We start from the raw sequence: 15,212 nt of genomic DNA on the forward strand, positions 1-15,212 counted from the left end.
TGCGTTGAAACAAACAAAACAAACACAACTAGACACTCAATTCAAATATGCTTACCGGTTTTATCTCAGGTGTGAGCCAAGGCCACAAGCAGGCCAGTGGTGATCTGGGGACAATACAAACTGTGGGCAACCTCAGAAGAATTTGTCTCAGATCTGACCGGCAGTCAGGAAAATGGCAAATCAACATAAATTCAGAGCAACCCTACACTCTGAAGATCACAGGTGAGATTGGGCTAGTGTGGTTTGTAGCAGGGACTGGACAAAAGGCTATCATTACTTTATTATAAAATATGATTCATATTTTGTGTCCTAAAATACCAATAAATTGCCAAACTAAAACGTGAAAAAATACTGAGTGGGTTGGCTGTTCTCACACTCCTTGCTGACAAATTTCCTGGAATGCAGCGTTTTCATTTGCATTCATAATTAATGATGATAAAAAAAAACATAAATGTTTCTTATGTGTCAGCCAAGTCAGTGTATTTTCACATCATTCTGCTGATTGAGTACCCAGGAGCCTGGTACTCTGCTAATGCTTCAGAATGTATAAACCTTCCCATTGTATTTCTTTTCTGGAAACACTACAAATTAATTTGCCAAAAATAACAAATTAATTAGAATTTAGAATGCAGCCTGAAATTGATGGTATCACTTCCTACTTGGCTACTTATTGTGTGTATGCATTCAATCAATCAATCAATCAAATTTTATTTATATAGCACCTTTCATACAAAGGCTTGCAACTCAAGGTGCTTAACAGAAATTAAAATCAAATATTAGTGAAGATAAAAGAAAAATAGAGCAAATACCATCCACCCATGTCCTCCCAAATCACATACAGGTTACCACCCCCCCCCACACACACACACACACACACACACACACGCGCACATACAAACACACACAAAACATCCCAGAGAACAGTTTAAAAATAAGTAAGTAAATACATAAAAAATGTCAGTCAATCAGCACAATAAAAATTGAAATGGCAAGGCACTGAGAGACCTGTAGTAGGAAACAGCCACCCACGGGGATCATCCATACCGAGAGGGTCCCTAGAACGATGAGACCCCTCCCAGTGAGGAGACCCCCTACAAGGAAACACTGGAGCTAAAAACAATACAGGAAAAGGAAGTTAAAAGAATAATAATAGTAACAATAATGAAAATAAATAAAAAATAAAATAAATAATATAAACTAAACTAAATTAAAAAACTATAAGATTGTAAAAAGTAAAAAGATATACAGGAAATAAGATAGTAAAGATAAAAATAAGATAAAATATTCAATAATCTTAAAAGCTTTAAAGCTAAAAAGCAAGACAAGTAAAATACAAATTAAATACATCACTTAAAAGCCAAACTAAAAAGGTGAGTCTTAAGCCTCCCCTTAAAAACATCAACAGTCTCTGCAGTCCTGATTCCCTCTGGCAGGCTGTTCCAAAGTTTCGGACCGTAGTGGCTGAACGCAGCCTCTCCATGGGTTCTGGTCCGAACACTTGTAACAATTAATAGGCCGGTTCCAGAGGACCTCAAGATCCGCGAGGGCTGATAAGATAAAAGCATATCTGATAAATAAGATGGTCCAAGACCGTTAAGACACTTGAAAACTAATAAAAGCACTTTAAAGTCGATCCTGAATCGCACAGGGAGCCAATGCAGTGATTTTAAAACTGGAGTAATGTGATCCCGCCCCCTGGTCCTAGTAAGCACACGAGCGGCTGAGTTCTGAAGTACCTGTAAGTTACAGATAGTTTTTTTCGGTAGACCAGAGAGCAGGGCATTGCAGTAGTCTATCCGACAAGAAATAAAAGCATGCATCAGCACCTCTATGTCTGCCTGGGAGAGAAACGGGCGGACTCTAGCTATGTTCTTAAGATGATAAAAACCCGTCCTTGTGACGTTTTTAATATGCGCAATAAAACTAAGCTCAGAGTCAAAAATGACGCCCAGGTTCTTTACAGATTGTGTTGGTTTAAAATGATGAAGTTTTGGTAAAAGTTTCTCTCTCTTGCCTTCAGGACCAATAACTAAAACCTCTGTTTTGTCCTGGTTGAGCTGTAGGAAGTTCGCTGCCATCCATGACTTAATATCTAAAATACATTTTAAAAGGGTATCAATAGGCCCTGTGTCATCAGGAGACACAGCAATGTAAAGCTGTGTATCATCAGCATAAGAGTGGAAGGTGACGCTGTGTCTCCTGATGACATCCCCAAGGGGAAGCATGTAAAGATTAAAAAGTGTTGGACCTAAAATTGACCCTTGGGGAACCCCACACTTAATTTTATGTTTTCCGGAGGAACACGCATCCAAACTTACGAAGAAATAGCGATCTGTGAGATAAGAACAAAACCAGTTAAGAACAGCACCAGAGAGGCCCACCAGGTTTCTGAGTCTGTTTAATAAAATGTGGTGATCTACTGTATCGAAGGCAGCGCTTAGATCCAGTAGCACCAGGACTGTGAGTTTATTTGAGTCCGCATTACACCTGATATCATTTAAAATCTTTACGAGGGCTGTGGTTCATCCTAAATCCAGACTGATATTTCTCTAAGATGTTGTTTGTACTTAAAAAATAATTTAATTGGTTAAAAGCAATTTTTTCTAAAATCTTACTTAAAAATGGCAAGTTGGATACAGGTCTGTAATTGTCAAGAATAGTTTGGTCTAAATTGCTCTTCTTCAGAAGGGGCCTCACCACTGCCGTTTTAAAGGCAGCAGGGAAGACATCCGTCTGAAGAGAGCAATTTACGATGTATAAAATCTGTTCCTCAAAGAATCCATAAAATGTCTTTAAAAGTGATGTGGGAATTGGATCTAAAAGGCAGGTTGTTGGGTTTACCTGGGAGAAAACTCGACCAAGTGTCCTTGCATCAACCAGGGCAAAACTCTCCAGTGTTTCCTTGGATAAAAATGACAGTCCAGATGTATTAAAAGATACATTCTGATGCGCTAAAAGACTGGACCTGATGCCATCGATTTTACCTCTGAAGTGGCCTGCAAAGTTCTCGCAGAGAGCGTCAGACGGCATCTCTGGGGATTTTTTAAGATTATTATTAGTTAAAAGGTTGAAGGTGGAGAAAAGATACTTTGAATTATTTTTGTTTTCTATGATAAGTTTTGAAAAATGGGAGATTCTTGCCTGTTTGATTGTATTATTGTGACATTTTAGTTGTTCACGAAGAACTTCATAATGAACGGTGAGTTTGCTTTTTCTCCACCTTCTCTCTGCACTCCTGCATTGTCTTTTTGATTTTAAAATCTCTGGTTTATGTCTCCATGGGGATAAAAGCTGCTTTGGTTTAACAGTTTTTGTTAAAAGTGGAGCCACAGAGTCTAATGTGGATTCAAGTTTGCTATTAAAATTTTCAACAATAAAATCACAGGGTGCAGGTAAAATTTCAGCAGGAGTGCATTTTAAAACCTCAATAAAATTTGCAGCCACCTCAGAGGTAAGGCAGCGTTTCCTCACTGTTCTCACCGGGGCTTCCTGTTGGTTAAAACTGGCGATGTTAAAATACACACAATAATGGTCGGACACGGCCAGATCAACAACAGAGGACACACCAGTGGACAAGCCATAGGTTATGACTAGGTCCAGGGTGTGTCCCCTGTTGTGAGTAGGCCGTGTGACGTGCTGGTTAAAATTCATGCAGTTTAAAAGGTGTAAAAACTCTCTTGACAGTGGGTCAGAGTTGTTGTCGATGTGCAAGTTAAAATCGCCAGTTATTAAAATTCTATCATAAGTTGTCAGTGTGATTGATAAAAGGTCAGAGAGCTCACTGATAAAAGCAGTTGAGTAATGCGGGGGTCTGTATACATTAATGCAAATAATTGGTGGACTGCTAAAAACAAAAGCATGGTACTCAAATGATGAGTAACTGTTAAAAGAAACTTCCTTTGACATTAAATTGTTTTTAAAAATTGATGCCTGTATTGACAGCTGGAGCCTCTGTGCCAAGCCATGTCTCTGTTAAAAGCATACCATCTAACTTATTATCTAAAATCAATTCATTTATGATAAAAGATTTGTTTAAAAGGGAGCGCACGTTCAGCACGGCCAGGTTAATGGTCGTGCCAGACGTGCGCGCATGACCACGGGGAGATAAAATCTGTGGATATAAAAGATTGCTTCTGTTAAAACCAAATTGTCTGTATGTCTCGGGGGAAAGTCTGCCTGTAGCGTGGGTTGTGCGGTTGTGGGTTATGTGTTTGTTGCGTTTATATGGTCGATGATTCATTATTACAGGTATGGGAGCAGGTGTTGGTGGAACAGCAGTAGCAAGCTCAGTTCTATCAGCACTAGGGAAGTGTGCCCTGTGGGAGGCGCTGCAGGAGGCAATGTCCACAGGGTGCTCCGTAGAGGAAGTGGTCGGCACTGAGCAGGGGGTGTGACGCGAAGACAGTCACGCAGGTGTGAGAGACGCTGATTGTATGGTGTAGTGGATGTTTGAGGTTAACGTGCGGCTACCTAATTTGTTTGGGTGAAGTCCATCATGACGGTAAAACGACGGGCGATTCCAGAATAAATTAAAATTGTCAATGAAGTTAAAACCAATGGTGGTGCAGGCGGCGCGGAGCCAGGAATGAAGTTGCAGGAGTCGACTGAACCGCTCTGCTCCGAGGCCAAGTGTCGGGAGAGGACCGCTGATGAAGATTGACATCCCGCAATTCTTCAGGGCCACAAACAGATCGTTAAAGTGACACTTTAGCAGCTCGGATTCCCGACGACGCACATCATTGGCTCCAACGTGCAGGACCAAACGTTTAATGGAGTGTGGGAACGACTGCAACAAGTCCGGGAGTTTGTTTTTAAAGTCATTGACGGTGGCTCCTGGAAAACAATGAGTGGTGGCATTGAAGAAACGGACGTTTCTAATTATGGAGCTACCAATGATGGCGGTGGTTGGGGCAAACAGTGGCTGAGGACGAGGGGCCGAGCGCTGGTGCTCCGTCGGTGTCACATCGTCGGCGGAGGCTGGGGTCCCGCACGACTCTTCAAGACCCAGAGCGCCACCAGAACGTCGCCGCGCCCTGAGAGCAGCCTCCTTCACCAACCTGCGCCGAGAGGTGGAGGTTGTGGACCTGACTGGAGGTTCCAGCGCAGACGACCCAACAGCCCCGGCCGCTGGCAGTGGACCAGTCAGAGAGGAGGCGAGATGGTCATTTTGGAGGGGAGGGAAGTCCTCAACACTCAAGATGTCATATTTGTTGTCCATCTGAAGCTCACAAGGCGGAGCAGGTAACGGACTGGGTCGCGTCCCCCGCCCTCCCAGCACTGTGGACCAGGGCTGTTGGTTGGGAGTGGAGCTGTTAGCTCGGAGCCTCGGATTGGGGCTAAAAGTGAAAGCTGCCCTCGCACTGCCGCTCAGCCATTTAGGCTTAGCCCCCTGCACCAGCCACGTATCCTCCCGGATGGAATTAAGTGGTGGAATTGAAGACACTAGCCCAGGTGTCGTTGCGGCAGGCGGTTCGTCGGCGCGGAGCTGGGGAGTTAGGGCCGATCTCTCAGCCGGAGCTGAGCCAGTGAGCCCGGGATCTGTGTCCATGGAACCGGGACCGAGCATCGGGATGGTTGAATCCAGATCCGCGAGTCCGACTGAATCGGGACCAGTAGGACCCAGGCTAACAACAGAATCCAGCCTCATCTCTTCATCCCTGATCCAGTAGAGGTTGGAGATACGCTGCTCCAGCTCCGCAATCTTCTGCGATTTGTGGATACAGCTGTCACACTCGTGTGGGGAGGTAAGTGGAGCCATGCGGGGGGCAGGCGGGACAATCTGGAAACCAGAAAAGAAACTCCGGCAGCAACAGTGTAGTGCAAAACGGCGTAGCTCGTAGCTCTTTTACTGGTGTTTATGGCTGTGGGCCGCAGTGGAAAACTTACACGCGAGGACTCCAAAGAGGAGTCCGCTGCGTTTTGTTGTCTTAGATCAGAGTGGGTTTAGGTCCGGCAAACAGCGAAACTTACCAGCGCGGGCCCATTTCTGGGCCCGTTGAGGTGAAAACGTATCCTGGATAAAACTTTGCCAGGTATCTGCAGATACTCCGGTGTCCAGGAGTGGAACAGAATGTGAGCAACTGTTGGTGCTCTGTTATATTAGTCTCTGGTAAAAACTCTGGATGGTATTTGTGCTCAGGGTGGAGGTACAAACCGCGGCGTAGCAATATAGGTCAGAGCCGAGTGACAATGGAGGCATTGTCCAAGTTGTCATTACGCTAACCTGGAAATTTCCCTTCAGTGTTTTTACATGTGGGTAGAGAAAATGCTTAAGACTGCAAAACAACTAGGAAGCCTGCTTTTACTTCTGTGATTATTTTTCACATTAGGAGAAATGCACAGTGCAGTTCTTATCAAGGATAAACTCTGTCAAAGGTTGAAAATTACTATTATAAGTATAAAAAAAATGTTTTTTGTTAGATTTTATATTTTCATTTTCCTTCTTTTTGGCCAGTGCATACAAACCATGTCCATCTATTGTGGAAGGGTTGTGCTCAGACTTGTTGACTCAGAAGTAAGACCCCAGATCAGCTACTTTTCAGCGTTGACTCACTCCAAGTGTTTATTTGTTCTTTCCAGGACAGAGCATGATTACCTTTATCTATGACTTTGTGGAACGCTTTGAAGGGCCCCACTCCAGTTATGCAGTCATCAGCGGGCGTCCACTCTCAGGTTTAGTACATCGTGTATAGCAAAGTTCATTCTTGGTATAGACAAATGCATAACGACTGCTGGTGAACAGTACAGCCACACAAGATTCTCATTGCTTGTGTAACTTTTACCACAATTAACTTCTTTGCTTTGAAAACCCATAGGTCAACCTGTCATGGTGATGCTCTCAATAATTGGAAGGAGAGGTCCATCCTCCCTGGACATCAGTGATGTTGGCTTAGTAATTGTATCTGGCCCTGAAACAGTTAGCAAAAGCAAAATTACTGACATGGGCAATGGAGAACTCTTGGTAACTGTGGATGCAGTTCCGGCTGGGGAATTTGTCTTGTCTCTGAAAGGGACTGACAGAATATCAAACACTGAATTCCAAAGGCAATCAACAACCCAGATGTCCATCTCCAAAGTCAATGTCCAGGTTGGTCTCTTGGTGGATATTTTGCATATGTAGATGCTTAGATCATATGCGGACATCTCATAAGGTGATTTTTCGCTTTACATATGTATAAAAAAAACAAAGGCTAAATTGTCTCTCCTCCCCTCCCCCCCCCCCCTCCTTTTCAATTTCCCACTAGGCTGCAGTTAAGAGCAATCTTGAACCAGGAAATGCTTTCACGCTTCCGTTCTCTGTCTTCACAACAGGCTCTGGTGGTGAATATACAATTAATGCCAAAAATGACAGAGATTTTATAATGCGTTGCCCAGAAAGGTGAGGAGAAACATGTAGAACAATTTAGTCGTAAGTCACCCCGTTCAAAAAAATATTTGAATGACCTTTTTAGTATCAAGTTGCAGTTTTTTTCAAACAACACAACTTAGCTTACTAATTAAAGCGTGTTCACATGTAATGCAAAACCAAATCTTCAGTACTTTGCTGGCGCATTGATTGTTGGAACCCACTCCTCAATCACCAGCACAGCTGTGGACTGGTTGGATTCATGTTAAACAATTACCGCTGTTTGTCTTCCCTGGCAGTCTTACAGTGACAACTGGAGAACGTGCAAACGCTACTTTAATCATCACTCCACCACCCAGCACACCTTCAGGAACAGATGTCACGCTGACTCTTGAAGCAAAGGCATCAAGTGGCGAAGACTCCAATTTTGTTGTTTTGAGATTTGCAGTTGTTACCAAGGTAAACACAGTAACCTCAGAGTACATACTGTTGAAGAGACTGAATCTCGAGAGCCAAGCATTTAATACGTGTTTACTTTGGGTTTTCTTATGGAGAAATTCATGCTGACTTTTTTAACTCCAATCTTGGATTTTCTCTCCAGGTGACTGATTTTGTTCCACCCGTCTGTAAAGTGGTTAACGTGGCTTCCAATGAATGCCCTCAAGATGCGTCTCTGTGCGGAAGCCACAACTGGGAGCTCACAGCCAACATTACAGATGAAAGTGGGATTGACAGTGTTTCGCTGCGCCAGGGCGGTGGAAACCTCACACACACGTTACTGGGTGCACCGGCTGTTCAAGTCAGTTACACAGCCTCTTGCTGCTCACCGATCCTTGATTTTTCAGCAGTGGATAAGGCTGGCAATGTGGGGAAGTGCTTTCACTCAATCGTAAGTAGCGATAGTCCTGTTTCTGCAATGTTGCTTTATACCTGTAGGATTGATGGAACTATTTTTTTCTTTTTTCAATTTTGCCTCTGTGCAGATCACAGATGACCTTCCACCCATGTGTGAAATCGTTAGTGTGAAGGCATTCAATTGTCCCAAAAATGCCTCTCAGTGTAACTCTCAGCATTGGGAGCTTAATGCCAACCTAACTGATGGAAAAGGAACTGGAATAAAGTCAATCTCACTGAGGGTGGGTGATGGTGACCTATCACACACCTCCCTGAGTTCCCCTGTTGTTCAGGCCCACTACAATGCTTCCTGCTGCATCCAAAGTGTTGAATTTGTGGCTATGGATAAACTTGGCCATGAGGGAAAGTGTTCCTACACTGTTGTAAGTTCCTTCACTTTCATTGCAATTTGCACTCCAGTAGTAAGCTGAATATTTATTTAAAACAATTTTCCTTGTTGTCCTATCATTCTAGGTTGCAGATGAAGCTCCTCTGGTTTTTGAACTCCTCAATGTAATGTCAGATGATTGCCCCAAAGACATGTCTCAGTGTGGAACTCATCAGTGGGTGCTCACAGCCAACGTTGCTGATAGAAATGGGACAGGGATTGAGAAGGTGCTCTTAACTGTGGGCGACGGATACCTTAAACACACCTCCCCGAGTGATTCAGTGGTTCAACTTACATACAAAGCCTCCTGCTGTTCACTGGGTGTTGAAATCGTGGCAGTCGACCACTCTGGCAATGGAGGCACATTCCAGCATTCAGTTGTACCTTCTGCCAGCCCTCCTGCTTTGAGCTTGTCGTTGTCACTCTGGTTATGCTTGCTAATGTCAGCAGTCATAGGCCTTCTTTGAGGCCTGACACGCTCAGACATCTGGGTTAAGCACACATGTAAACGATGCAGCAATACAATTTTTTGACAAGTAAAACTTCATTCTGTGGCACTAATCCAGAGCTAGCACAATACTTGATTTTCCTACTCATGAAGTATGTCAAACATACCCTACTCAGCATTTTTTCTTCAAAACCAAATACACTGCATACTTTTGTAAACATTCTGCTCAGTAGAAAAAACAATCACTCTCAAACCCCACAAAATGACAAGAGGTGCAACTAATTAAAAAATGGCCAGCAACACTCAGTCCATCAAAAAAACATTTATCTCATTGGCAGACATCAAGATTCAAAAACGCGTTTCGACGATGACAATGAAGAAGACTTCATTGTGTATGATCATACAGGAAATTACATTAATTATGTAATCCTAATTAGATGTGCATTTTGTAAAGATCTCAAAGAATTTCAAAACTCAACATGACGTACTGGATTCCACACAACAAATCATTCCATAAACAAATACATCAAGAATCTGAGCAGATGTCATGACATTCTATTTTTGTTCACCACTTCAAGTTTGTGCATTTATATTGTTGTTGAGTGTACATGGATTAACACGTAATGTTGCCATTCTTGGATGAACTGGTCAAGATGCAGTGCTAGATGCTCTGCTAGACACACAAGGTGGAACAGTGCAACATGGACACATTGCAGATTCTTTCAGTGGGTAAAACGGGTAACAGTCTAAACCTGCTACATTTGTGCTTCTTAAAAAACAACAAACAAACAAACAAACAAACATTGAAATTACTTTCAGTCGTACGAACAATACAAAAATTCAACTCTTTTCACAAACATGTAATCCACCATAATTATAAAGAAAAGGAAACTGCAAGAACTGTGAGTATTGCCAGAAGAGCTCATCTTTAACATGTTACCACCATTTCCATTGTGCAATATAATACAATGCTACTATGACACATTTACTCAGAGGGTTTAAGCTATTCTATCTATATTGTTTGACCGCATAGCTACAATGCTTATCCGTGTGACACTGAACCGCATCTCTGCTAACTTGGCGCAACCCAAAGATTGTACATGTTTGTTTGCCGTCAATTAAAAGAACCAAACCAAAACATCACTTGTTGGCACAGTCATTATTTCTGACATTTTGGTGTGGGTGACTATAGCAGATGGATCAAAAATCACAGTATCGAGATGTTTTTTCAGGTACGCCGATTGTGCGAAATTCTTGGGACACTGAGGGCAAGAATATGGTTTGTCCACAGTGTGAATATATTTGTGGCTTTTAAGATTATTCAAGTCTAAAAACCCTTTCCCACAGAAAGAGCACCAGTGCCTTTTTTCCCCACTAGGTCTGCGTAAATGTATATTTAAATTTACTTGTCTGTTGAATTTCTTCTCACACAGGTTGCAATGGAACGGTTTCTCCCCAGTGTGCATACGTATGTGGGCCTCTGCATCTAATTTTGTGAAGCATCCTTTGTTGCAGATCTGACATACAAAAGGTCTAATATGGTTGTGCGCCATCTTAATGTGTTTGGTAAGGCAAAATCGGTAAACAAAGCCCTTCCCGCACTGTTGACAGACATGGATCCTACCATTACGATGCACTCTGCTGTGCCTTTTAAAACTTGCTGAATCTGTAACGTTCTTATCACAAAATGAGCACGAGAAAGGCTGGTCACTTGTGTGGAGACTAACATGGCTTTCAAGGGCTGCTTTGCTGTTGAGGACTTGACCACATTCCCCACACTGATTCTTGAGCAAGCGAGTGCCAATGATATAGGCTTAAGAACACCACTGGCTGGGAAGACGTCTGGTTAGTCCTGCAATTTCGTGTCTTCACCCATACATGACTAGGGGCGTTACTGGAGGACTCCTTCCCTCCAGTCTGCAATTTTAGCCTCTTACAATTTTTGCTTTTGGTAACTTCCCTGGCCTTTGCTGTCACAACTACAAAGTTCTTTTCGGAAAAAATCTGAATTAATTTGGAGCCCTTCAAAGAAATAAAAGCAGCAGCATTTATTTCAACAATTACCATGAGTTGTGATACTTTTAGTGGTTGTACCTTTTCGACCCGCTCGAGTCTCTATTCTGAGAGCAGTGTGGCAACACTTAAAACTATATCTAATAACGAGATAATTTTTCGAAGAATCTTCAAGCCGTCATGAAGTAGCTGCAAATTACTATTAATAATAACAATTAAATCAAATCAAATCAAACTTTATTTATATAGCACTTTTCATGCATGAAACGAATGCAACCCAAAGTGCTTCACAGATTAAAACAAAAGTAAAATGTCAAAACATGCAGCAAAATAAACAAATAAAAGCTCATCCTTCCCACCCCCTCAAATGGACCCTCCCCTCCACACAAACACATACACACATCCATGGCCATCCATGCAGAGGGGCACCATAGTCCGCAGTCACAGGGAGCGTCGCCACAGAGAGCCCCCCCCCCCCCCACCACCACCACCTCACCCAGACCGGACAGACCTGGGCAGGTCATACAAGTGCATGAGGGATCTCCAAGACGACGTCCCCACAGGCAGACCATGAGGAAACACAGGAGGTAAAAATAAAACCTAAGATCATAAAATTTCATAATCATATAGTCATAAAAATGTCTATAATTATCAAAACAGTAAGAGGCATAAGAATATAAAATAAGAGAAATAAAGGAGTAAGAAGATAAATCAGTTAAAAACCAGATTAAAATTAAAATGTCGTAAAAAAAATAAAAAAATAAAAATTAAATAAATAAATAAATAAAATAAATCAGTTAAAAGCCAAATTAAAAAGGTGCGTCTTGAGCTTTCTTTTAAAAATATCAACAGTCTCTGCGGCCCTGAGCTTCTCTGGCAGGCTGTTCCACCGATACGTGCCATAATGGCTGAATGCAGCCTTACCGTGTGTTTTTGTTTTGATTCGTGGAACAGTTAAAAGGCCAGTGCCAGGGGACCTCAAGGTCCACGAGGGTTGCTATGATAAAAGCAGGTCTGATAGATAAGATGGCCCAAGACCGTTAAGACATTTAAAAACTAATAAAATAATCATAAAATTGGTCCTGAAGCGGATAGGAAGCAAATGCAGCGACTTTAAAACTGGTGTAATGTGATCCCGTCCTCTGGTCCTAGTCAGCACACGAGCGTCTGAGTTTTGTAATATTTGTAAGTTATTAATACTCTTTTTCGGAAGACCAGAGAGCAGGGCATTACAATAATCTAATCTACAGGAAATAAAAGTAAAATAAAAGCATGCATCAGCACCTCCGTGCTGGCCTGAGAGAGAAACGGGCGGACTCTGGCTATTTTCTTAAGATGGTAAAAACCTAACTTCGTAATATTTTCTATGTGTGGAACAAAGGTGAGCTCAGGGTCAAAAATAACGGCCAGGTTCTTAACAGATTGTGTGGGTTTAAAATCTTGTAGTTTTGGTAAAGGTTTCTCTCTCTGGCCTTCAGGACCAATGTCTAAAACCTCAGTTTTGTCCTGGTTGAGCTGTAGGAAATTTTCTGCCATCCATGACTTTATATCTAAAATACAGTTAAATAGGACATCAATTGGCTCTGTGTCATCAGGAGACACAGCGATGTACAGCTGTATATCATCAGCATAAGAGAGGAAGCTGATGCCGTGTCTCCTGATGACATCCCCCAAGGGAAGCATGTAAAAATGAAAAAGAATTGGACCTAAAATTGACCCTTGGGGGACCCCACACCTAATTTCATGAGTTCTGTAGGAGCATGTATCCATTCTTACAAAGAAACACCGATCTGTGAGATAAGAACGAAACCAATTATCATAACATGCATAGATGTCTTGTAATAGCTATTCTAAAGCTGAGAGTCTGATATATGTAGGATCAATTCAATTCACTACCAGAGGATGTGCAATACTCACCCGGATCCTCAGTCAAGTCCAGGCAGAAGCAACAGAGTCGGTTGTCGGTTGTGTAAAAAAATATTAATAAACGTCTTTGTTGCCATCTGGTGGTAAATAACGGAAACCCATATCTTTTCAACACAACTGTCTTGCTGTGTAGAGACTACGCTCAGTCTGTGAACTCTGGATATGAAAATGAGACGGACTACGAAAACCCGCCATCTACTTTTGTAGACCGTAGATCGATTTTTTTTTTTTTTTTTTTTCAGTGTGAGCAATACAATGTGTGGTGGGAGACCTAAAAGAGTGACTGTCACTCTCAATGCGTGACACTTGAGAGCCCATATTATTTATTATTACAGTGACAAGGTAGTACAAAGAAGTACAAGGAACACGCCACCAGTGTCCTCTGGCAAGCACACAAATACACATTTAACGGGTAATAACGACACTGCACTAAGATGAAATCTTACCGAGTTCACAAACACGTGTACCGCGCACACACCATTACAAGACATACACCTGCTAGTTGTTAGCTGTTAGCATGAGCTAATCGCTAATAACTTAACGGCATCTCTTAACAGCAACAGCAATTAATTAATTTATTTCTTTTTTTTTTACCTCCAGTATGCTTCGTTACGTGCACCCGTTTGATAGACCCTGCGTTTATCTCCACGCTACGACAACCCCAGCATACACTTCTTCTACTTCAACACGTTCTTCCCAGTCTCGTTCTCTGTGTTCATCTACCTTGCTCCCAGGATATCCCACCCCCATGTCTCTAGTTGTTGGAGCCAAAATATTTATTTTCTTTCCTTATGTCTGATTTATTTGCACTGTGGCTTAATGTGTTAATTATGGACACAAAAGTAATTGTTTTATTTATTTAGTATTTTCTTAGTATTGGTTGCGCTAAGGGCCACGCCCCCACATCACCATAGGCAGGTGACTGCAGCACCTGAACTATATTAGGGTGGTTAACGGGGCCGGCAGGCCTCTTGACTTGAATGCAGCCAAACAGTTTTAGACTGCTTTTCAAGCACTTTTTGGATTTCTCATTTTTTGACGATTGTTGGATTACTTTGTCGATCTGTGAGTTTGCAAGCAACCTGTGCTGCATTGTCCGCTGTCGCGGTAAGACCGTTTTTGTTTTTTGTGTTTGGATTGCAAATAAACAATCTGAACAGTGGATCGTCGCATCCTCCAGAACTTTTGTTTATCACAAGCACGCTTGGGCGCGTCGAACTGAAACTCAACAATTCACCAAGAGCAAAGCCCGACATTTTACAGGGAAATAGTCGCGCTTTTACTAGTCTTTCGCCGATGGGATGACAGTATCAGTGCGAACGCAAACAACCAATATAAAGACTTGGATGAGATAGATGACATTTGGAAAAAAAAAAACAATCGCTCTACGACTGAAACCAAACTTGTCAGAAACGTAGTACATTAACAGACAGTATTATATTTTTAACATCATTATGCCGTCCAGTTGTTCGGAAACGAGACTCCAGTTCCTTCACAGATGTTTATTGAACACCGTAGAACTAAATGTTCAGACAAATACAAATAAACATTAGTTCTTACAATAATGAAAATTACTTTGCTTCACATTTAAAGACATATTTAATACAGACGATAAAACAAGCTAGTACTGACCACTTTAGCCTGCTTCTCAACCAACGGCAGTTATCCTCAAAGCTGTCCTCTCCCTCCCAGTGAGCGTGCCCGAACACAGACACTTCTCTCAACATACGGAGCAAAAAGATACAGCAAAAGCACGCAAAAAACTTCAAACCACCATGCTCCCACCGGTGCGTCTCAGCACTTGCGTCTCCAAGCCAGCGAAAAACAACAAGCGCCACTTCCGTCCCAGAGCACAAAAACAAAAGTTCAGCATTTCAGAATAAGGGTACCAAACAGCTACATTTACACTCCCACCATCACGCAATGTGATTTCCAATTGAACTTGACAACAGTACTTTATGAGACATTGGTGTAAACAAACAAGAGCATTTTAAATAAAGAAAAGAAAGAAAAATACTCATTGAAGAGTTAACCCTTTACTCAGCCTCAAGCAATAGGACTGTTTTATGAATGGGCCTTTCTAAGTGAACTGGCTTATTTGTGCGTCTGCCTTTCCTGTCTAATGTTGTGTCACTGACTAAAAGTTTCAGTTTTCTGACTTTCTCATCAGCTCCTCTGAAGATTTCAACAACCTTTGC

General features: G+C 42.2%; 1 protein-coding gene across 1 annotated transcript in view; it reads left to right on the top strand.

Annotated features, from left to right (window-relative positions):
• Nucleotides 1-15,212, top strand: part of LOC142895705 (von Willebrand factor A domain-containing protein 7-like) — a 38,194-nt gene that overhangs the window by 7,298 nt on the left and 15,684 nt on the right. Inside the window, exons 13-20 of the mRNA XM_076036936.1 lie at nucleotides 70-222; nucleotides 6,580-6,672; nucleotides 6,816-7,087; nucleotides 7,245-7,378; nucleotides 7,645-7,804; nucleotides 7,947-8,234; nucleotides 8,329-8,608; nucleotides 8,988-9,347. Of these exons, the coding sequence (XP_075893051.1) occupies nucleotides 70-222; nucleotides 6,580-6,672; nucleotides 6,816-7,087; nucleotides 7,245-7,378; nucleotides 7,645-7,804; nucleotides 7,947-8,234; nucleotides 8,329-8,608; nucleotides 8,988-9,094 (1,487 nt within the window). The 3' untranslated portion in view covers nucleotides 9,095-9,347. The remainder of the gene's footprint in view (nucleotides 1-69; nucleotides 223-6,579; nucleotides 6,673-6,815; nucleotides 7,088-7,244; nucleotides 7,379-7,644; nucleotides 7,805-7,946; nucleotides 8,235-8,328; nucleotides 8,609-8,987; nucleotides 9,348-15,212) is intronic.

This window comes from Nelusetta ayraudi, unplaced genomic scaffold, assembly GCF_046127955.1.
Source record: "Nelusetta ayraudi isolate G7.1 ecotype Tasmania unplaced genomic scaffold, CSIRO-AGI_Nayr_v1 ptg000004l, whole genome shotgun sequence".
NCBI lineage: Eukaryota > Metazoa > Chordata > Actinopteri > Tetraodontiformes > Monacanthidae > Nelusetta > Nelusetta ayraudi.